Below are 22,857 nucleotides of genomic sequence, written 5' to 3'. Positions count from 1 at the left end.
GGGAGGGGGGAGGGGGGTTCATGTTTGGGAACTCATGTACACCCGTGGTGGATGCATGTCAATGTATGGCAAAACCAATACAGTATTGTAAAGTAAAATAAAGTAAAAATTAAAATTTAAAAAAAAAACCCTTGTCTTCTATTTCTTTAAACATTCATAACCAAGTTCTTCAGATGGTGACTTGAGTTTTTAAAGCAATCCAAAACTGCTCCAAGAGAAAAAGGAAGAGTAGGAGAAGAAAGGCAACACCGCACCAACAAAGCAAGGCATGGGACGCACCGTGTGCTTCAGTTTTGATGTTTCTCCTGTGTAGAGCACTGCTTTAGTCTCAGCCCCGTCACTGGGGCTTTTCTATAAAGCAGTGAGTAACAACTGTTCGCTTTATTTCATTTGTACTTTCAGGAGCAGTAAGCCTTGGATAGATGGGGATGAAATCACATGTCCTGATGTATTTTTGTACTGACACCGACACATTCTTTCTCTCTGAATATCGGGAGCACACTGACTCTAAGGGAATCAGAACCACAGATGTGAGTGGAAGCTGAATTCAATCAGTAGAATGTCAGAGCATGTTAAAACTGATGAATTGCCTACACAGACACCAGAATCCTTGAAACTGGGGATCACCTCTAAATTTAAGAGGCCTAGTGGAAATAAGATAAAATGTATATGTGTTGGAAAAAGTGAAAGGGCCTGAAATTTAACAGCAAATCCAAATACTCAAGCTGAGCAAATTACATGATTCTGACTACAACTGGAAAAATTGTCTTTCTGCTAACTTGGTGCCTCTTTTCGGTCAGTCTTTGAAAACCTAAGAGTACACATACACTACATCTCTGTAGAAAACCGTGTTATTTCCACATGTTCTCTGAAATCAAGGCCTAAGACCTGACATAAAGCAGTTTTGTATCTGAATCAGCTTTATAAATTAGGGATGACTGATAAAGAAATGAACAATAACCAAAAGGCAAAGTAAAGAAAGAAAAAAATCAGATGGGAAGAAACAGGAATGAAAATTCATCAAGAGTAAAAATGAAAAGTGATGAGCTGTCCAGGGGATAGGAACTCTCCATTTGAGGCAGAGGAAAAAACCATCTTCAGTGATTTGGGGTGCTAAGGTAGAAATTTTTCCTCTCTATAGTCTCCTTCCTCATGTTCTTGCCCAGTTGTATTAACAAAGAAAGAAAAACTAAATACGGTGTAGTTAAGACCTAGAAAGAATCATGACAAAAAAAAATCAGTAGTCACAGAAACAAGCTCCTACACTTTACCTTGATTTATAGAAAGAAACAAACAACCGAAGGCAGAAAAGAAAGTAGCTTCAAAATCAAGTAGTACTTAGTAAAAAACACTATATGGAAAAGGAAGTTGTATCTGAGTGCATTAAATCTTGTGTCAACTGCATATTATCTTTTAAAATATTATGATGACTATTATCATTTAACATTTGATTTGTTAATGTCTTACTTGGGTTTTTAAAAACATTTCTACACATCAAAGTATTACTCTCTCCTCAAAGGTACCAGAAAATCAGACACATGGCCCTGTTAGCTATGTTCCAAGAAAAACTACAGAACCCTCCAATTTAAAGAATATACTTTGTTCCCTAACTTTCTCCAAATGAAATTTAGTATCTGCAACAAGTTAAGAAAGTTACTCTGGAGAAATTCAGCTAACCTTTCACCAGCAAAACAAACTGATGAACTTACATATTTAATTGTATCTTTCTCTTCCTTGGTTAGTTACCTCAGAATATTTTGTGAGTGCCCAGTAAGTGCTCAGCACAGTTTTTGGTAACTTGATTAACTATTTTGTCATCTTTTGTACCAGTAAGACACAAGATGATTATGTAAAACATGTCAACAGCAAAATTTCTAGCTGCCTTGGAGTTCTGTCCTCATTCCTTTTCAGTATACTCTGTATGGGTAACATCACACAGTCCTCTGACTTAAATAGCCATATCTGTGAGGATGATACCAAGGCCTTCAACTCAAACATAGATACCCCCTTGAGAGACAGACCCATAAATCCCACTTCCTTTTAAAGATCTCCACTTGAATTTCCTGTCAGGAACTTCAAACTTAGTATGCCCAAGAGCAAATCTACTATCGTTGCTCCCAAACCTTCTTTTCTTCCTCTTCTATCTGAGATTTTACTAACCAACAGTAGCCACCATCTGTTAAAGTGCTGCACTCAACATGCCAGCAAATTTGGAAAATGTATCAGTGGCCACAGGTCTTGAAAAGGTCAGTCTTCATTCTAATCCCAAAGAAGGGCAATGCCAAAGAACGTTCAAACTTTCATACAAGTGCACTTATTTCACATGCTGGTAAGATTATGCTCAACATCCTTCAAGCTAGGCTTCAGCAGTACATGAACTTCCAGATGTACCAGCTGGATTTAGAAAAGGCAGAGGAAACAGAGATCAAATATTTTGCCAATATCCACTGGATCATAGAAAAAGCAAGAGAATTCCAGAAAAACATCTACTTCTGCTTCATTGACTATGCTAAAGTCTTTGATTGTGTGGATCACAACAAAACGTGGGAAATTCTTAAAGAGATGGGAATACCAGACCACCTGATCTGTCTGCTGATAAACCTATATGCAAGTCAAGAAGCAACAGTTAGAACCAGACATGAAACAACTGACTGATTCAAAATTGGGAAAGGAGTGCTACAAGGCTGTATGTTGTCACCCTGCTTATTTAACTTATATGCAGAGTGCATCAGTGAAATGCTAGACTGGATGAATCATAAGCTGGAATCAAGATTGCCAGGAGAAATTTCAACAGCTTCAGATATGCAGATGATACTACCCTAATGGCAAAAAGTAAAGAGGACCTAAAGAGCATCTTGATGAGGGTGAAAGAGGAGAGTGAAAAACCTGGCTTAAAATTCAACATTCAAATAACTAAGATCTTGGCATCCAGTCACATCACTTCATGGCAAATACAAGGGGAAAAAATGAAAGTAGTGATAGATTTTATCTGGGGGATCTCCAAGAATCCACCTGTAATGCAGGAGACCCCGGTTTGATTCCTGGGTTGGGAAGATCCCCTGGAAAAGGGAAAGGCTACACCAGTATTTTGGTCTGGAGAATTCCATGGACTGTATAATCCATGTGGTCACAAAGAGTCGGTCATGACTGAGCGACTTTCACTTTCACCTTCAAAATCCCTGCAGACGATGACTGTAGCCATGAAATTAAAAGACCCTTGCTCCTTGGAAGAAGAACTCTGAAAAACCTACACAGAATATTAAAACAGAAAGACATCAGTTTGCTGACAAAGGTCCCTAGAGTCAAATTATGGCTTTTCCAGTAGTCATATACAGATGTGAGAGCTGGACCATAAAGAAGACTGAGCACTGAAGAACGGATGCTTTCAAACTGTGGTGTTAGAAGACTCAAGAGTTGCTTGCACTGTAAGGAGATCAAACCAGTCAATACTCAAGGAAATCAACCCTGAATATTCATTGGAAGGACTGATGCTGAAGCGCCAATGCTTTGTCCAACTGATGTGAAGAACTGATGCGGTCTTCTCACCAGAGAAGACCCTGATACTGGGAAAGACTGAAGGCAAAAGGAGAAGAGGGAGGCAGAGAATGAGATGGTTAGATACCATCACCGACTTAATAGACATGAATTTGGGCAAACTCAGGACAGGAAAACTTGGCATGCTGCAGTCCATGGGATCGCAGAGTTGGACACAACAACTGAACAACAACAACAATACTATCTGTCCATCCAGCTGTTCAAGCCAAAAACATAGAGTTGACCTTGACTCATCCCCTTCCTCACATTCATTTCTAAACATCAACAAATGTGTTGACTCTAATCTTAGTACATCTGCAATCTGTCCTCTTCTGCTACTGGCCCCCTTGCTTAAGGTCATAGTTGTCCAAGCTGAAATACTACCAGTACCTCTTAACTTGTTTCCCTAGTTACCATTTCAACATAGAGCCACTAGGTCAAACAAGGGTTCTTGACCATTTTCGTGCCATGGGTCTCTTGGGAATCTGGTGACATTTATGGATGTCAACTTCTTAGAATAATGTTTTCAAATTAATACAGTTAAAACAGGATTACAAATACCATGGAGACCAATCTCCCTTTGAGAGGTTTGTGAAGCACGAATACAACCATATCATTTCCCTGGCACATGGGACACCAACCACTTCTGTTCACTATATACCACCTTAACCTTTCCTTTCCTACCTGACTTCATTCACATTGAATTCACAGTCAAAGGCACGATACTATCTCGTCGCTGAGTCTTTGGACATATTGGCCTCTCTGGCATAAATGACCTTCATCTCTTCTTCACTACATTTTTCCTTCAAGATTCACTCAGCCCAATAATTCTGGAGAAAACTCTAATTTGAAAAGATACATGCACCCTAATATGTATAACAGAACTATTTATAATAGCCAAGACACGGAAGTAATCTATATGTCCACGGACAGAGAAATAGATGTGGTACATATATACAATGGAATATTACTCATCCATTACAAAGAATGAAATAATGCCATTTGCAGCAACATGGATGGATCTGGAGATTATCAAACTACATGAAGTCAGTCAGACAAATAAAGACAAATATCATATATCACTGATATATAGAATATAAAATATGATACCAAATAACTTATTTACAGACTAGAAACAGACTCAAAGACTTTGAAAACAAACTTAAAGTAACCAAAGGGGAAGGAGGGAGTGAAAAATTAGGAGCTTAGAATTAGCAGATACAAACTACTATGCATAAAATAGATAAACAACATATATTTAAAATTTTATAATAACTACTATATATTCAATGTCTTATAATAACCTATAATTCAAAGAAAATGAAAAATACATACTATATTATAAATATATATATAGATAATCACTTTGCTGTATACCAGAAACTAATAACAACATTTAAATCAACTATAATTTTTTAAAATAATTCACTTAGCCCAAGTATCATCTCATTGAGGTACCACCCCTCTTCTCTGATGGATATTTAACTCCTTGATGACAGGGTCCATGGCCTATTCATCTTTATATCCTTTGCATAGTACCAAGCATAGAGCAAACCCTCAATAAGTCTATGCTGCACACACAAGTGAATGAATGAACTTGCTATCTCATTTGCTCAAAGAAAACCTCATATTCTACAGACATCACCTGGGATGTTGTAAAGTACCTTCCCATTTTCAAAGTAGGAGAGCATAAAAAGAAATTTATGAAATTTCTACAATTCTACAAGGGAAAATCAATTAACACATAAGTATTTGTAAAATAATAGACAGAAATATCAATATTGAGACATTTGGATGGGGGAAATGTACCACTGCCAACATGTTCAGAAGTAAAGTTAATCTTGCACTTACTTCAGCTAGTCTTGAATGTTTGTGGACCACCTCTGTTTTATTCATTGGCGTGAGCTGTTGCAAAACACTTCGGCTATTTGTCAAAGCCCGTGTCAATCGGGCAAATTTTGTCCAACCTTAAAAATAAGGAAAGAAAGTCTCAGTTTTTCACACATAATGAATATAGAAGTCAATATTCTTGCTCATAATCAAGGGATCTCAAAAATAGAATAAGTAATGAAAAGTTAGCACTTCATACTAATGAAAATGCAGAACTAATGAAAAGTATCAACCTAAAGCATTTTATTTTTACACAGGCATCAGCATATACTTCAAGGGCAGTTATAAAATAATAAGTAAATTTTATGTGTGATCTTTGTGTTTTGTGCAAAAACAGCTAGGTGTCCATAAAATTCTATCCTCTCCCTTGCATTGTATAGGTTTGTTATTGGGAAACAGTTGCTCAGCCAGGAATGCATTTTCCAGCATTCTGTGCCTCTAGGTATGGGCATGTCTCTAGTTCTCACCAATGGAATGAGAGCAGAAGTGATGTGTGTCACTTCCATGCATGCAACAACTTAAGAGGCAAAAGAGGCATACTTTCTCTCTTCTTCTGTTTGCTGTATGAAAATGACAATAAGGCCCCAGGGGATGGCAAAGCCACTGAATCAGAGCATAGAAGAATGCCACATGCCAAGGATCAATTGCCTGTATTGTTATATGAGCAAGAAATAGGCTTCGATTGTGTTAAACTACTTAAGTTGGGGGATATTTATTATAGAAGGTAGCATTACCATAATAAAAAGTCATTGTGTACTTATGTGAAGATACACATATATAAGAGAATAAAGTCCAGCTTCAACAAATCTCACATACTGTAGTTCATATCACACAGCTCCACCTTCTTTGTAACATAGCAAAATGTTATTTCTCTCTTACTAACAATTTCATTGGTATTTTAGGGTTATTTTGGGAATATATAGAATCTTTAATAACGTTTTCTATAAGTGTAGTAACTTTGACTTCTGAGGGGAAGGAATGTGAATTTAATAAAAAAAAAAAGAATTTTCTTCCATTATTTCCATTATTAAAATCATTAATTTTTCATTATTAAGCTAATTAACTTTAAGGGAATGTCAATGAGATGTGACCAAGTGGAACAAAACCAACCACAGTCTGCTCCTATCTCAATTAGCCTTTCTCTAGCTACCCCAAAAAGCTCTAATCTATTACAAACTCCATTAAGATCACTTGATAATTTCCACAGTACTACCTTTAAGTAGGGTATTTACCAAACAACTCCTTAAAAATGAAAACTCATGATGGTCCAGTGGAATGACTCTAACAGAATTGATGAAATTTCAGACAACGTGACAAAAAATGAAGGAAGAAATCCTGGGCAAACACAACCAAATGTCTTTCAAGCCATACAAGGTAGATGACATCATACTTTACTGCTATTCTTCAATCTAATTCTGGCTTCATTTAGGCTTTATATTGTCCCATCAATTCAGCTCACTCTGTGATATCAACTATTGGATTGGGGGAAAGAGTAAACTGGCACTGGTTGATAGAAGATTCTTTATTCTTTTTCATTAACAGTGCTCATCCTAGTGACTAGAATGTTAGGTTTTGGAAATTGTATGCATCCCTGAAGTTTGCCCTGTGCAATATGCTAGAAAAACAAGGAAGCACCAGATATGCCATCAACTCTAAGAACTAAACATCAACATAAAATACTATTAAGCAATCTATATCACCAACTTAGACTTTTCTTCCAAGTACTAGACCTATGTCTAATTGGCCATTGGTCACCTCTTACTCAGATGACTCTTAACATGTTCAAAACTGATCTTAACATCACCTTCTCCCCACATTTCCGACTCTGCTTTTTTCATGGATTCTTGGTCTCAGTGAATGACTCAACAATATTTCCAGCTGTCTGAATCAGAAACTTGAGATTCACCAGCCTCCTTCACTATCACATCACACACACACACACACACACACACACACACACACACCCAATTCCTTCCATAAATATCCTAAAATTTAATTTCCTTTCTCCATCGCTAATATGTCATGTCATATATATCATCTTTCACCTGAGTTAGACAGTAGCTCCTAAAAACTATAGTCTATATTCCATTCTCTGACCACATATTTTCCACATTGCTGCCAGAGTTCTTTCTACAGCACAAGTTTTACTATGCCCTTCTCCCATTTTTAATTCTTTAAGAGATCCCTAGAGGTCATCAGGATAACACTGAATATCCTTGGTATATGTGTCCTTTAGTTTCTGACCCTAAAGATTTGCTCTGCATCCATCTCTTACTTCTCATACACACTCTGTACTCAAATCACTACCAAATTAAAATGACAAATTGAAAAACAAAACTAAATCCATTAGGAATTTTTTGTTCACCCTATGACATTCAATGCTTTCATGCTTTCACATGTTATAATCATGCTGCCTGCCTGAAATGCTTTTTCCCTTCCCATCATTCTGGCTAATGCTTACTGGTACCTCCAAACTCAAAGTATTCTGGGATCCACTGGAAGCTTCTTGGATCCACCCATTAGAGATGTACTCTCCTCTGTGCATTCACCTTACAGGATACATACCTCACATGGCACTAGCAACACTAATGCAATCACTGATAAGCATGTCAGTCACTCCTATTACACTGCATTCCTCTCTCCATTCTCAGAACTTGGTAGAGGCTTGCCATAAAATAGACCTTTAATTGACTAACTAATCAAAAGTTACTTGTAACTTTAAAAATAAGCTGCTTGAACATTAACATGAAATATTGTCATGTATTATTATCACTGGGTTTTGGTTTAGTTTTTTATTTATTGGGTTAAAATGATGAGGATGTCCTCAGATGACAGAGACTATATTGGCAGCAGGTGTGTTAAAATATTTCCTGTTGATCATTTCTCTTTTTACAGCAACTGAGTATTATAATTGCAGTGAATATTTTTAGAAACTTCCAAGTCAACATTGATTCAGTTTCTTTTCTTTTTCTCTGGATGAGCCACAAGTCTTGCAGGATCTTAGCTCCCTGATGAGAGATCAAACTCAGGCCCTTAACAATGAAATCACAGAGTCCTAGCAACTGGACTGCCAAGAATTACTGCAAGTCAATCTTATAGTAACTTAGGGTTCATATTTCTAAGATAAGTAATGTTGCACCTATTAGTACATCTGCTTATTAGATTAAAAGAGAAGATAACTTTTATTTCCTGTGTGTGATAATGGTTTGTTCAGAAAGTATTTTTAAAAAATTAAAGGAGACATCAAAGGAATAAGTTCAATAACACATGGAAGAATACAAATCATCTAATACCATGTGTTCACTCCTTTCCTAGGATAGTACAGGGAAGCAAATGTGTGAGGAAGGAGAAACATGATGATGAATCTTTATCATCATCCTCTGGCTTTCTATTTCAAGAATCGTGAGTACACACTACCGTTCCTTAATGAGGAAGCAGCAGTTCCTCATTTAAACATAAAACAAACGTGCCTGTGTATGTGTATCTCATTTTACACATGAAGTCAACATAATCACGAACTATTTCATCCCTTTACCTTATTTCAATGTCCTGGAGGAAGACAAAATGTTAAAACTGTGAAAATAAAACACATACACTTTTCTTCATGGTAAACAGTAGAAAGAAACAGAAAGAAAAACGTTAATTCTTCAACCTGAAACTTTATTCTGTGTGAGACAACCCTTAAACATAGATGAAAAGGGAGTTTACTGCATGATATGACTTTTAGGTGCCAGATTTTATTCTTTCTATCCTTGGCACATAGTGGGCACATAGTGGGCACTAGACACATTTTTGAATGAATGAGAACATTAGTTAAAAAGATATATAGAAATTAACAAGGCACCCAGATCATATGTATTAATAGTTAAAATTAGAAAATAAAGAAGCAAATCTTCTGGTTTTCTATGATCAGCTCTTAGCAGATACTAATACAACTCTGTCTTGTGAAGGAAGGGCTTTGGGTTGGAGAAGCTAGAAAGGGTATGGTAGATGGTTGAGGAGGAAGTGTGGAGGACTATAAGTTTTCTCTCAAAATGAAAACTGAGGAGTTGCTAACAAAAACAACAAAAAAAGTGGTGACAATTGTCAAACTGACTCAGACATACTGAGAGAAGTTTAGAAGGAAACATCAATACTTGGTAAGGATTCTTCCTAGAGACAGCAAAGGCAGTTGTCTAATCATTTAACCATTTAAGAGCTTCAATATCAAAATGCTCACAGAGCTAGAAAAGCAATGCAAAGCCGAGGAGTGTTTTGATTCACATTTAAATCAAAGGGAGCACTCAAAGATGCACTCCCTAAATTGCTCAGTGATCTTTTCTCTCTGGTGAGAGCTTTCTTGCAGTCCTCAGTTCTAAAGAGCATTATTTTCTTTATGCTGTCCCTCTATCCTCACTCTCAGCAGATTACCTTACCAAATATGTTATTGAAAAAGCAGAAGACAGAGGAAACACAACAGCCTTCAACTTTCCTTCTGTTCCCTCCATCTCAAGTTCCACCCAACCATGGTAACTGATTCTTGCCTGTACCTTTATTATCTCAGAGAATTAGGCATTTTCTTTTTTCTGATCATGTATATATTCTACTTACGAACATTTAAGTGGCTTCTAGATTTTTCACTATCACTAACAACGCCACAGTGAATTTCCTTATACCTATACCTTTGTGCTCTTGGATACATCTGGAATTGCCCATGTGATTAGATGAATTAGTTCCTTTGATCTGTCAGTAGCCCCCACTAAACAGTCAAACTTTGAAAAAGTTAAGCAGTCACACTGTCTAGGTCAGAGGGAAAAAAAGGCATATCAGCAGTTCTAACTTTCCCCAGCGATACATTTACTGATTTCACCTTTACTGAGACCTAACTGGTGTGACTGATTATTCAGCACAGTTCGCTGATGTTACTTAGATGTGGTCGATATGGGGTAATGTGAACAGACAGCTGAATATGAAGAGCCTAATACTTGCTCTATAAGTTGTTCATGGCATTATAAGAACATTTGTTCTCCTAAAAGCTTAGGATACCAACTCCTTCTTAATAAAACATTAGTTTAGCTCTATTGGGTTGCAATTAACCTCTTTGTCATGGACTGCCTAATCTTAAAAATAAAAGGAAGTCACAGAGGCAGTTCAATCAATCTACTAGAGTGCAACACAAGATTCTAATCTATAAGAAAAAAGCTTAGGTAAACAATTATACTCTTGGCCAAAGAGTCTACATGGTATAATTACTCATATTTCATCTGTTGTTTCCTCTCTAAAGAAAACCATTGGCTTCCTACAAGGGGAAGGCTGCTATTTTTACTGTTATTTTCATTCTACAGGAACTTTTTTTGTCTCAATTATTGGCACAAAGATGCCATAACTATTTGGCACAGGATATTTCACACTGTTAAGTGTCTTGGCAGTTTTTGAATCTGTTTGAAAATACTGTACTATATAAATGGGCAGAGATTTGAGCCATCGCTTTTAGAACACATATGGATAATCAACAGAATGGATTTCTTGGCTGTCATTTTTCCCCTTGGTACTATTATAAATGATGTATCAGGTACCACTGACTAATAATCTGAGCAACAGCTCCAGGACCTCAGTATCAGAAACAAGAGATAACAAAAACACTTTTCCCTCCTTGAATTATCATCAGTAAATTCTGTTGATTCAAAGCAGTACAGTCCTGTCAGAATCAGACTGTTCTCAACCTGTGCTTCATCTTTGTAGGGAAAAAGGAAAGCAGGGGGTTTAAGGTGGCCAAACCCCAATAAGTATCCAATGGAAAGGGAGAAGGCAGCATGGTCCAATAAAGAGAACACTGGATTGAAAATCAGTCAGACTTTGAGTGTCAGAATCTTCAACAGTAAAATGGAGATAATAATACTAATTTTCAGAATTATAGGAATGAGCTATAAAGAATACAAAGCTCCTGACACATATTAACTGCTTCATCAAGACTGGTTTCTTCCCCTTCAATAGTTTCTGCTACCACCCATCATGTATATATAAGTTGACATCACTCGGGACCATTCATTTTAAAGGCAGAAATTCATCTAGAATGAAGTTTTGGTGATCATAGGATTCATTATGAGGAAGTGCTACTCTCAAATTAGTTGGCTGCCATTACACTCTACTTACCATTCCAGATACAACTTAGAAGTACAATTCACAGTTAGCCAATTTACTCAGGTTTTTTACCTATATGTCTGAGTTTCTTGGTTAAAAATACCAATATAAGCCGAAGGAGACTGATACCAACTTCAATCACTTTTGTCACATTCTTAAAAGATATGGGCCTTCGTTCCAATCACTGCCCCTTTTCCACATTAAAAAAAGGTAAAACGGCCTTGTTCTAGAAATGTTTTAGAAAATTATATCCTGGCTTTCCTATGTGTGGATTCACTTGTTTGTTCTGCATTTAAAACACTATTTTCTATATCTGCAGCCAAGCTTTTATTATCTAAGTATTGCTTTAAATTTTTGCAAACACCTTCAACCTACTCTCTTGCAAATATCCTCAGCTCCTGATCCCTTCTCCCTGATCCTTGAGCTCCCTGATTCTTTTCATCTTGCTCACCTAACCAAATCCCAATTCTGGTTGGATCCAACTCACCTACTTCACCATCTACACACCTTTGACCATACTAGGGTGGAGTAAACACATAATCATGCTCATAGATACTAATGAAGTGTATGACCACAAGTCTCACGTGGACCTTAGTGCTGCACTGCAAACCTGCTGAATTTAACCTTAGCTACTCACTGCTCCACTCTCTACACAACTGTTTCATACCTCCTCCTCCTCTCTCCTTCAACCTCTCCTTACCTCCTCACCATCCTTAATCTCAGTTGATAACCATGTTTCCTCTTTTACTGAGAAAATAAGAGTAATCAGAAGAAAGCTTTCATTATATATCAATCTGTTTTCACACCACCCCTCTCCCCATTAGGATATGATGGAAGGAACTTTGTATCTCCAAGACCTAGTTAACAGTGCCAGCACCATACTGTGCCCTCAGTCAGCATGCTTGGTTGGAGAAAAATAAATAAATAAAATAAACAAAAAGAACAAATGCTCCTAGAAGAGTCACAAAAAGGCTCATGTTAAGTAACTCTGGTGCCCAAGGTGGAATCTAAAGTAAGATTACTATATATGGAGAATATAGAAAAAAATGGTACAGATGAACCTGTTTTCAAGGCAGGAAGAGAGATGCAGACATACAGAATGGACATGTGGGCATGGTGCAGGGCGGGGTAGGGTGGGGTGAAGAGAGAGAGAGATTAGGATTAACATATATACACCACCGTGTGTTAAATAGATAGTTGGTGAGAAGCTGCTCTAAGCACAAGTTCAGCAAGGTGTTCTGTGATGATCTAGAGAGGTGAGAGGAGGCTGTGGGAGGGAGCTCCAAGAGGGAAGGGATGTATGTATATGACTGATTCACTTGATGGTACAGCAGAAACTAACACAAAATGCAAAGGCTTTATATTCCAATAAAAACGTAAGATTGCTGCCTCCATGTTCAATGTTCTATACTCGGATCATACTGATCCTCTGGTGTTATCACAAAATCTCATCTGCTCTTTCCCAAAAGTTCTATGGTTCCCCTTTGCTCAAACTAAAAAGTTGAAAGATGCATTTTTGCGCCAAGTTTTCAAAATATACTTTCTGATATGCTAGCTTCATAGGGATAGTTGGATGATTGCTTAATGGCATAAATATTTTAGCTCTATTGAATTTTTCATATTAAATTTACAACTCACATGAATAATAGAAAGCAGCTCATATACACCATTCACAGTTACATTGTTCAATACTTTTTTTGAAATCTGTTATGTATTTGAAAGGTGTGGAAGAGTCTCAAAGTAAAAAATCTATTTAAAATAAGCTCTTCCACTACAAATTCTGGTTTGGAAAGAGATATTTTACTCTAAGGTGTTCACAATGAGGTCTGATTTTCCCTATAAATTTTGATTTACAGGTCTATTGAACAGACTACTCAAAAATCAAGTGGTCTGAGTTGTCTCGAGTTTATTTAAATGGAGCTCATTTTTGTAAGAATAAAATAATGCATTCAAAAGAGAAAGAGCTCTATGAGTCTGATGAAAGGATGCAGAGAGATGGAGGTAGAGGCAGATAAATGGAGAGCTATTAGCTTGAGAAGTAAAGGTCAGTCTTTCAACATTAGCACCCTTTTTCCCAACCTCATTGTAAAATGCTGCCAACTTTTAGTTTCCATAAACAGATACCACCATTAATGTTCAGCAGGTCAAACCTATGAGAAAGCACTGTACTTTTCTTGGCCAACTTTAGCTGTGCCATGAAGTTAGTTAAAATGAATGAGAAAAACAATAACCATTAAATATGAAAGTTAAAAGTGCATAAATATTTTTGAGGGGAAAAGTCTGTAGTTTTTCACTCAGTCTGGCAATCACTCATGTATTATTCATGCAAGAAAAATTCATCTGAAGGATATGCTGGGTCACGAGTTTTATTTTAGAATATAGCACTTTATCAAATTTTACAAACAATTCACTGAAGCTCAATATTAAAAAAACAAACAATCAAATCAAAAAACTAGGCAGAAGACAAGAATAGATGTTTCTCCAGAGAAGACATACAGATGGCCAAGAGGCACATGTTCAACAATGCTGATTATTATAAGAGAAAAACAAATCAAAACTATAATGATATATCACCTCACACTTGTCAGAATGACCTTCATCAAAGTCTGCTGCTACTGCTAAGTCACTTCAGTCGTGTCCAACTCTGTGTGACCCCATAAATGGCAGCCCACCAGGCTCCCCCATCCCTAGGATTCTCTAGGCAAGAACACTGGAGTGGGTTGCCAGTTCCTTCCCCAATTCATGAAAGTGAAAAGTGAAAGTGAAGTCGCTCAGTTGTGTACGACTCCTGGCAACATCAAAGTCTACAAACAATAAATACAAGCAAGGGCAGGGAGAAAAGGCAACTCTCCCATACTGTCAGTGGGAATGTAAATTGGTGCAGCCACTATGGAAAATAGATGGAGATTCCTTTAAAAAACTAAAGATAGATCGACCATATAACCCAGCAATCCCACACCTGAGCATATATCACAAGAAAAACGTGTTTCGAAAGGATATGTGCACTGCGTTGTTCATTGCAGCACCATTTACAATAGCCAGGACATGAAAGCAACGTAAAAGTCCATCAAGAGATGAGTGAATAAAGATGTACTATAAATAAACAAATATATATATATACACATATATATAGGAATATAACTCAGTCATTAGAAAGATTGAAATAACGCCATCTGCAGCAACATGGATGGACCTGGAGATTATCAAAATAAGTGAAGTAAGTCAGACAGAGAAAGACAAATATCATAAGATATCACTTATATGCAGAATGTTTAAAAAATGATACAAACAGATACATACAAAACAGAAACAGACTAACAGAAAACAAACTTATGGTTACCAGGGGGTAAGGGTAGAGGGAGGGACAGGTTGGGAGATTGACATGTGCACATTGCTATATTTAAATGGATAACCAATAAGGACCTACTGTGTAGCATAGGGAACTCTGCCCAATACTTTGTAATAAATTAAATGGGAAAAGAATTTGAAAAAGAATAGACACATGTTTATGTATAACTGAATCACTTTGCTGTACACCTGAAACTATTAATAACACAACATAGTTAATCAACTCTACTCTACCATAAAATAAAAATTAAAAATATATGTATGGCACTTTAAGATACAGACAGCTGTTAGCTGCAGGTTTTTTTTTTTTAATTTTTTATTTAATTTTAAAATCTTTAATTCTTACATGTGTTCCCAAACATGAACCCCCCTCCCACCTCCCTCCCCATAACATCTCTGTGGGTCATCCCCATGCACCAGCCCCAAGCATGCTGTATCCTGCGTCAGACATAGACTGGCGATTCAATTCTTACATGATAGTATACATGATAGAATGCCATTCTCCCAAATCATCCCACCCTCTCCCTCTCCCTCTGAGTCCAAAAGTCCGTTATACACCGCTGTGTCTTTTTTCCTGTCTTGCATACAGGGTCGTCATTGCTATCTTTCTAAATTCCATATATATGTGTTAGTATACTGTATTGGTGTTTTTCTTTCTGGCTTACTTCACTCTGTATAATCGGCTCCAGTTTCATCCATCTCATCAGAACTGATTCAAATGAATTCTTTTTAACGGCTGAGTAATACTCCATTGTGTACATGTACCACAGCTTTCTTATCCATTCATCTGCTGATGGACATCTAGGTTGTTTCCATGTCCTGGCTATTATAAACAGTGCTGCGATGAACATTGGGGTACATGTGTCTCTTTCAATTCTGGTTTCCTCGGTGTGTATGCCCAGCAGTGGGATTGCTGGGTCATAAGGTAGTTCTATTTGCAATTTTTTAAGGAATCTCCACACTGTTCTCCATAGTGGCTGTACTAGTTTGCATTCCCACCAACAGTGTAGGAGGGTTCCCTTTTCTCCACACCCTCTCCAGCATTTATTGCTTGCAGATCTTTGGATCGCAGCCATTCTGACTGGTGTGAAGTGGTACCTCATTGTGGTTTTGATTTGCATTTCTCTAACAGTAAGTGATGTTGAGCATCTTTTCATGTGTTTGTTAGCCATCCGTATGTCTTCTTTGGAGAAATGTCTATTTAGATCTTTGGCCCATTTTTTGATTGGGTCGTTTATTTTTCTGGAATTGAGCTGCATAAGTTGCTTGTATATTTTTGAGATTAGTTGTTTGTCAGTTGCTTCATTTGCTATTATTTTCTCCCATTCAGAAGGCTGTCTTTTCACCTTGCGTATATTTTCCTTTGTTGTGCAGAAGCTTTTAATTTTAATTAGATCCCATTTGTTTATTTTTGCTTTTATTTCCAGTATTCTGGGAGGTGGATCATAGAGGATCCTACTGTGATTTATGTCTGAGAGTGTTTTGCCTATGTTCTCCTCCAGGATTTTTATAGTTTCTGCTCTTACATTTAGATCTTTAATCCATTTTGAGTTTATTTTTGTGTGCGGTGTTAGAAAGTGATCTAGTTCCATTCTTTTACAAGTGGTTGACCAGTTTTCCCAGCACCACTTGTTAAAGAGATTGTCTTTACTCCATTGTATATTCTTGCCTCCTTTGTCAAAGATAAGGTGTCCATATGTGTGTGGATTTATCTCTGGGCTTTCTATTTTGTTCCATTGATCTATATGTCTGTCTTTGTGCCAGTACCATACTGTTTTGATGACTGTGGCTTTGTAGTAGAGCTTGAAGTCAGGCAAGTTGATTCCTCCAGTTCCATTCTTCTTGCTCAAGATTGCTTTGGCAATTCGAGGTTTTTTGTATTTCCATACAAATCTTGAAATTATTTGTTCTAGTTCTGTGAAAAATATGGCTGGTAGCTTGATAGGGATTGCATTGAATTTGTAAATTGCTTTGGGTAGTATACTCATTTTCACTATATTGATTCTTCCAATCCATGAACATGGTATATTTCTCCATCTATTAGTGTCCTCTTTGATTTCTTTCATCAGTGTTTTATAGTTTTCTATATATAGGTCTTTAGTTTCTTTAGGTAGATATATTCCTAAGTATTTTATTCTTTGCGTTGCAATGGTGAATGGAATTGTTTCCTTAATTTCTTTTTCTACTTTCTCATTATTAGTGTATAGCAATGCAAGGGATTTCTGTGTGTTGATTTTATATCCTGCAACTTTACTATATTCATTGATGAGCTCTAGTAATTTTCTGGTGGAGTCTTTAGGGTTTTCCATGTAGAGGATCATGTCATCTGCAAACAGTGAGAGTTTTACTTCTTCTTTTCCAATTTGGATTCCTTTTATTGCTTTTTCTGCTCTGATTGCTGTGGCCAAAACTTCCAGAACTATGTTGAATAGTAGCGGTGAAAGTGGACACCCTTGTCTTGTTCCTGACTTTAGGGGAAATGCTTTCAATTTTTCACCATTGAGGATAATGTTTGCTGTGGGTTTGTCATATATAGCTTTTATTTTGTTGAGGTATGTTCCTTCTATTCCTGCTTTCTGCAGAGTTTTTATCATAAATGGATGTTGAATTTTGTCAAAGGCCTTCTCTGCATCTATTGAGATAATCATATGGTTTTTATTTTTCAATTTGTTAATGTGGTGAATTACATTGATTGATTTGCGGATATTGAAGAATCCTTGCATCCCTGGGATAAAGCCCACTTGGTCATGGTGTATGATCTTTTTAATGTGTTGTTGGATTCTGATTGCTAGAATTTTGTTGAGGATTTTTGCATCTATGTTCATCAGTGATATTGGCCTGTAGTTTTCTTTTTTTGTGACATCTTTGTCAGGTTTTGGTATTAGGGTGATGGTGGCCTCATAGAAGGAGTTTGGAAGTTTACCTTCCTCTGCAATTTTCTGGAAGAGTTTGAGTAGGATAGGTGTTAGCTCTTCTCGAAATTTTTGGTAGAATTCAGCTGTGAAGCCGTCTGGACCTGGGCTTTTGTTTGCTGGAAGATTTCTGATTACAGTTTCAATTTCCGTGCTGGTGATGGGTCTGTTAAGATTTTCTATTTCTTCCTGGTTCAGTTTTGGAAAATTGTACTTTTCTAAGAATTTGTCCATTTCTTCCACGTTGTCCATTTTATTGGCATACAACTGCTGATAGTAGTCTCTTATGATCTTTTGTATTTCTGTGTTGTCTGTTGTGATCTCTCCATTTTCATTTCTAATTTTATTGATTTGATTTTTCTCTCTTTGCTTCTTGATGAGTCTGGCTAGTGGTTTGTCAATTTTATTTATCCTTTCAAAGAACCAGCTTTTGGCCTTGTTGATTTTTGCTATGGTCTCTTTTGTTTCTTTAGCATTTATTTCTGCCCTAATTTTTAAGATTTCTTTCCTTCTACTAACTCTGGGGTTCTCCAATTCTTCCTTTTCTAGTTGCTTTAGTTGTAGAGTTAGGTTATTTATTTGACTTTTTTCTTGTTTCTTGAGGTGTGCCTGTATTGCTATGAACTTTCCTCTTAGCACTGCTTTTATAGTGTCCCACAGGTTTTGGGTTGTTGTGTTTTCATTTTCATTAGTTTCTATGCATACTTTGATTTCTTTTTTGATTTCTTCTGTGATTTGTTGGTTATTCAGAAGTGTGTTGTTCAACCTCCATATGTTGGAATTTTTAGTAGTTTTTCTCCTGTAATTGAGATCTAATCTTAATGCATTATGGTCAGAAAAGATGCTTGGAATGATTTCGATATTTTTGAATTTATCAAGTTTAGATTTATGGCCCAGGATGTGATCTATCCTGGAGAAGGTTCCATGAGCACTTGAAAAAAAAGGTGAAATTCATTGTTTTGGGGTGAAATGTCCTATAGATATCAATTAGGTCTAATTGATCTAATGTATCATTTAAAGTTTGCATTTCTTTGTTAATTTTCTGTTTAGTTGATCTGTCCATAGGTGTGAGTGGGGTATTAAAGTCTCCCACTATTATTGTGTTATTGTTGATTTCCCCTTTCATACTTGTTAGCATTTGTCTTACATATTGCGGTGCTCCTATATTGGGTGCATATATATTTATAATTGTTATATCTTCTTCTTGGATTGATCCTTTGATCATTATGTAATGGCCTTCTTTGTCTCTTTTCACAGCCTTTGTTTTAAAGTCTATTTTATCAGATATGAGTATTGCCACTCCTGCTTTCTTTTGGTCTCTATTTGCATGGAATATCTTTTTCCAGCCCTTCACTTTCAGTCTGTATGTGTCCCTTGTTTTGAGGTGGGTCTCTTGTAAGCAGCATATAGAGGGGTCTTGTTTTTGTATCCATTCGGCCAGTCTTTGCCTTTTGGTTGGGGCGTTCAACCCATTTACGTTTAAGGTAATTATTGATAAGTATGATCCAGTTACCATTTACTTTATTGTTTTGGGTTCGGGTTTATACACCCTTTTCGTGTTTCCTGTCTAGAGAATATCCTTTAGCATTTGTTGGAGAGCTGGTTTGGTGGTGCTGAATTATCTCAGCTTTTGCTTGTCTGTAAAGCTTTTGATTTCTCCTTCGTATTTGAATGAGATCCTTGCTGGGTACAGTAATCTGGGCTGTAGGTTATTGTCTTTCATCACTTTAAGTATGTCTTGCCATTCCCTCCTGGCCTGAAGAGTTTCTATTGAAAGATCAGCTGTTATCCTTATGGGAATCCCCTTGTGTGTTATTTGTTGTTTTTCCCTTGCTGCTTTTAATATTTGTTCTTTGTGTTTGATCTTTGTTAATTTAATTAATATGTGTCTTGGGGTGTTTCGCCTTGGGTTTATCCTATTTGGAACTCTCTGTGTTTCTTGGACTTGGGTGATTATTTCCTTCCCCATTTTAGGGAAGTTTTCAACTATTATCTCCTCAAGGATTTTCTCATGATCTTTCTTTCTGTCTTCTTCTTCTGGGACTCCTATAATTCGAATGTTGGAGCGTTTCATATTGTCCTGGAGGTCTCTGAGATTGTCCTCGTTTCTTTTAATTCGTTTTTCTTGTTTCCTCTCTGATTCATTTATTTCTACCATTCTATCTTCTATTTCACTAATCCTATCTTCTGCCTCCGTTATTCTACTATTTGTTGCCTGCAGAGTGTTTCTGATCTCATTTATTGCATTATTCATTATATTTTGACTCTTTTTTATTTCTTCTAGGTCCTTGTTAAACCTTTCTTGCATCTTCTCAATCCTTGTCTCTAGGCTATTTATCTGTGATTCCATTTTGATTTCAAGATTTTGGATCATTTTCACTATCAATATTCAGAATTCCTTCTCAGGTAGATTCCCTACTTCTTCCTCTTTTGTTTGGTTTGGTGGGCAACTCTCCTGTTCCTTTACCTGCTGAATATTCCTCTGTCTCTTCATCTTGGTTATATTGCTGTGTTTGGGGTGGTCTTTTTATATTCTGGTAATTTGTGGAGTTCTCTTTATTATGGAGCTTCCTCACTGTGGGTGGGGTTCTATCAGTGGCTTGTCAAGGTTTCCTGGTTAGGGAGGCTTGTGTTGGAGTTCTGGTGGGTGGAGCTGGGTTTCTTCTCTCTGGAGTGCAGTGGAGTGACCAGTAATGGGTTATGAGACATCAAATGTTTTGGAATAATTTTGAGCTGCCTGTATGTTGAAGCTCAGGGGAGTGTTCCTGTGTTGCTGGAGAATTTGAGTGATATGTCTTGTTTTGGAACTTGTTGGCCCTTGGGTGGAGCTTGGTTTCAGTGTAGGTATGAAGGCATTTGATGAGCTCCTATTGCTTAATGTTCCCTGAATTCAAGAGTTCTCTAATGTTTTCAGGCTTTGGATTTAAGCCTCCTGCTTCTGGTCTTCAGTTTTGTTTTTACAGTAGCCTCTAGACTTCTCCATCTATACAGCACCAATGATAAAACATCTAGGTTAAAGATGAAAAGTTTCTCCACATTGAGGGACACTCAGAGAGGTTCACTGAGTTACAAGGAGAAGAGAAGATGGAGGGGGTAGTTAGAGGTAACTGGAATGAGATGCGGTGAGATCAAAAGAGGAGAGAGCAAGCTAGCCAGTAGTCACTTCCTTATGTGCGCTCTATAGTCTGGCCCGCTCAGAGGTATTTACGGAGTTATACGGGGAAGAGGAGAGGGAGGAAGTAGACAGAGGTGACCAGGAGGATAAGAGAGAGGAATGAGAAGGAGAGAGACAAATCCTGCCAGTAACCAGTTCCTTAGGTGTTCTCCACCATCTGGAACACACAGAGATTCACAGAGTTGGATAGAGAAGAGATGGGGGAGAAAAGAGACAGAGGCCACCTGGTGGAGAAAAAGGAGAGTCCAAAGGAGAAGAGAGTGGTCAAGCCAGTAATCTCACTCTCAGGTAAACTTGGGTAGTGAAGTTTGGGTTTTTAAATGAACAAAATTGACAACAAAAACCTAAGAGCAAAGGTTAAAAATCTAGAGTAGAGGTTGGATTTTCAAAAATACAATATTAAAGAAAAGAAGCAGAAGGAAAAAGGAGGAAAGAAAGAAAGAAAAAAAAAACAAGAATTATTAAAAAAACAAACAAACAAAAAAAAACCCACCAACAACCATCCAAAGGCTATATATGGTGTTTGCCTTAAAAAAAAAAAAAAAAGTCTTTTTTTTTAATAGTAATAATAGGTTATAGTAATAAAAATTAGAGGAGAAATAGAAGACTTAACAATTTTAAAAAAAGTTAGGAAAAAGAAAAAAAGAAAAAAAAAAGGGAATGATTTTAAAAATAGTAAAAATATTTCTGGCCCTTCTCTGATGTTTTGGGCCGTGTGGGATCACTTCCAAGGTGGTTCCCTCTGTTTAACTTCTTCCGTTTGCTGGTTTTTCAGGCTCACTAGTTCAGTCGCGCTGTGGGGAGGGAGGATGCTGCAAACAAATAGCACTGTTGTGTGCTCACAGTGTCTCAGCCCCGCTTGACCTGTCCCTTCTCGCGGCGCACAAACCGCTCCGGCTCTACGATGCTCAGCCGGGAACCGTCTGGGGCCGGCCCTAGGCTGCGTGCACTTCCTCGGCCCAAGCCGCTCAGGTTTGGCGCTCAGGCAGTCCTCAGAGGCACAGATTCGGCTGGGACTGCGCTTTGTGCCCTTCCCAGGTCCGAGTAGCTCAGGAGTTTGGCGAGCGTGATCGCCACGGCTTGTCACCTTTTCTGCAGCTGCTGCTCAGCTTTCTGGGTGGACTGCTGGCGTCCCCCGTGAGGCAGATTGTGACTGTCCAGCACCCCCAGAAGTCTTAGCAAAGAAGCCTGCTTGCAGTTAGGTAAGTAAAGTCTCTCCGGGTCTGCAATTGCCCCTTTCCAGTCCTTACGGCTCTGGCTGTCTGTCCCCGGCGGGGGATGGTCTGCAGCCGGCTTTTTCCGTTCCGTCCTTTGTTCTGTGCTCGGTCCTGGCAGTGTCTTATGTTCGAGCTTTTCGTGCGGTAGCTATCCCACAGTCTGGTTTGCTAGCCCAAGTTAGATCGTTCTGGTTGCGCGTGGGGCGTTCCTGCCCGATTCTTACAAAGCACTGCAGCCCGCGCCTCCCGCGCGTCCCTGCCCTGCCCCCACTTCCCAATGGCGGATGCAGGCGTCTGTGCTGCTTTTCCGCTGGGGGAGTTACTGTTGGGCTTGTAATCTCTTGGTTTTAATTATTTCTTTATTTTTCCTTCCTGTTATGTTGCCCTCTGTGTTTCCAAGACTCGCCACAGACTCAGCAGGGAGAGTGTTTCCTGGTGTTTGGAAACCTCTCTTCTTAAACTTCCCTTCCCGGGACGGAGTTCCCTCCCCACCTCCTTTGTCTCCTTTTTCGTCTTTTATACTTTTTCCTACCTGTTTTTGAAGACAATGGTCTGCTTTTCTGGTTGCCTGATGTCCTCTGCCAGCCTACAGAAGTGGTTTTGTGGAGTTTGCTCAGCGTTGAAATGTTCTTTTGAGGAATTTGTGAGGGAGAAAGTGGTC

At 37.9% G+C, this 22,857-nt stretch overlaps 1 protein-coding gene across 1 annotated transcript in view; it reads right to left on the bottom strand.

Annotated features, from left to right (window-relative positions):
• The window catches only part of KCNH5 (potassium voltage-gated channel subfamily H member 5), a 367,642-nt gene that overhangs the window by 293,041 nt on the left and 51,744 nt on the right, over positions 1-22,857 (bottom strand). The window contains exon 5 of the mRNA XM_068965445.1: positions 5,386-5,501. Within this exon, the coding sequence (XP_068821546.1) occupies positions 5,386-5,501 (116 nt within the window). The remainder of the gene's footprint in view (positions 1-5,385; positions 5,502-22,857) is intronic.

The sequence above is a fragment of the Capricornis sumatraensis genome, chromosome 2 (assembly GCF_032405125.1).
Source record: "Capricornis sumatraensis isolate serow.1 chromosome 2, serow.2, whole genome shotgun sequence".
In the NCBI taxonomy this organism is placed as follows: Eukaryota; Metazoa; Chordata; class Mammalia; order Artiodactyla; family Bovidae; genus Capricornis; species Capricornis sumatraensis.
Note: the sequence above shows the minus strand (reverse complement) of the source record. Positions and strands in the feature narration are given on the sequence as shown.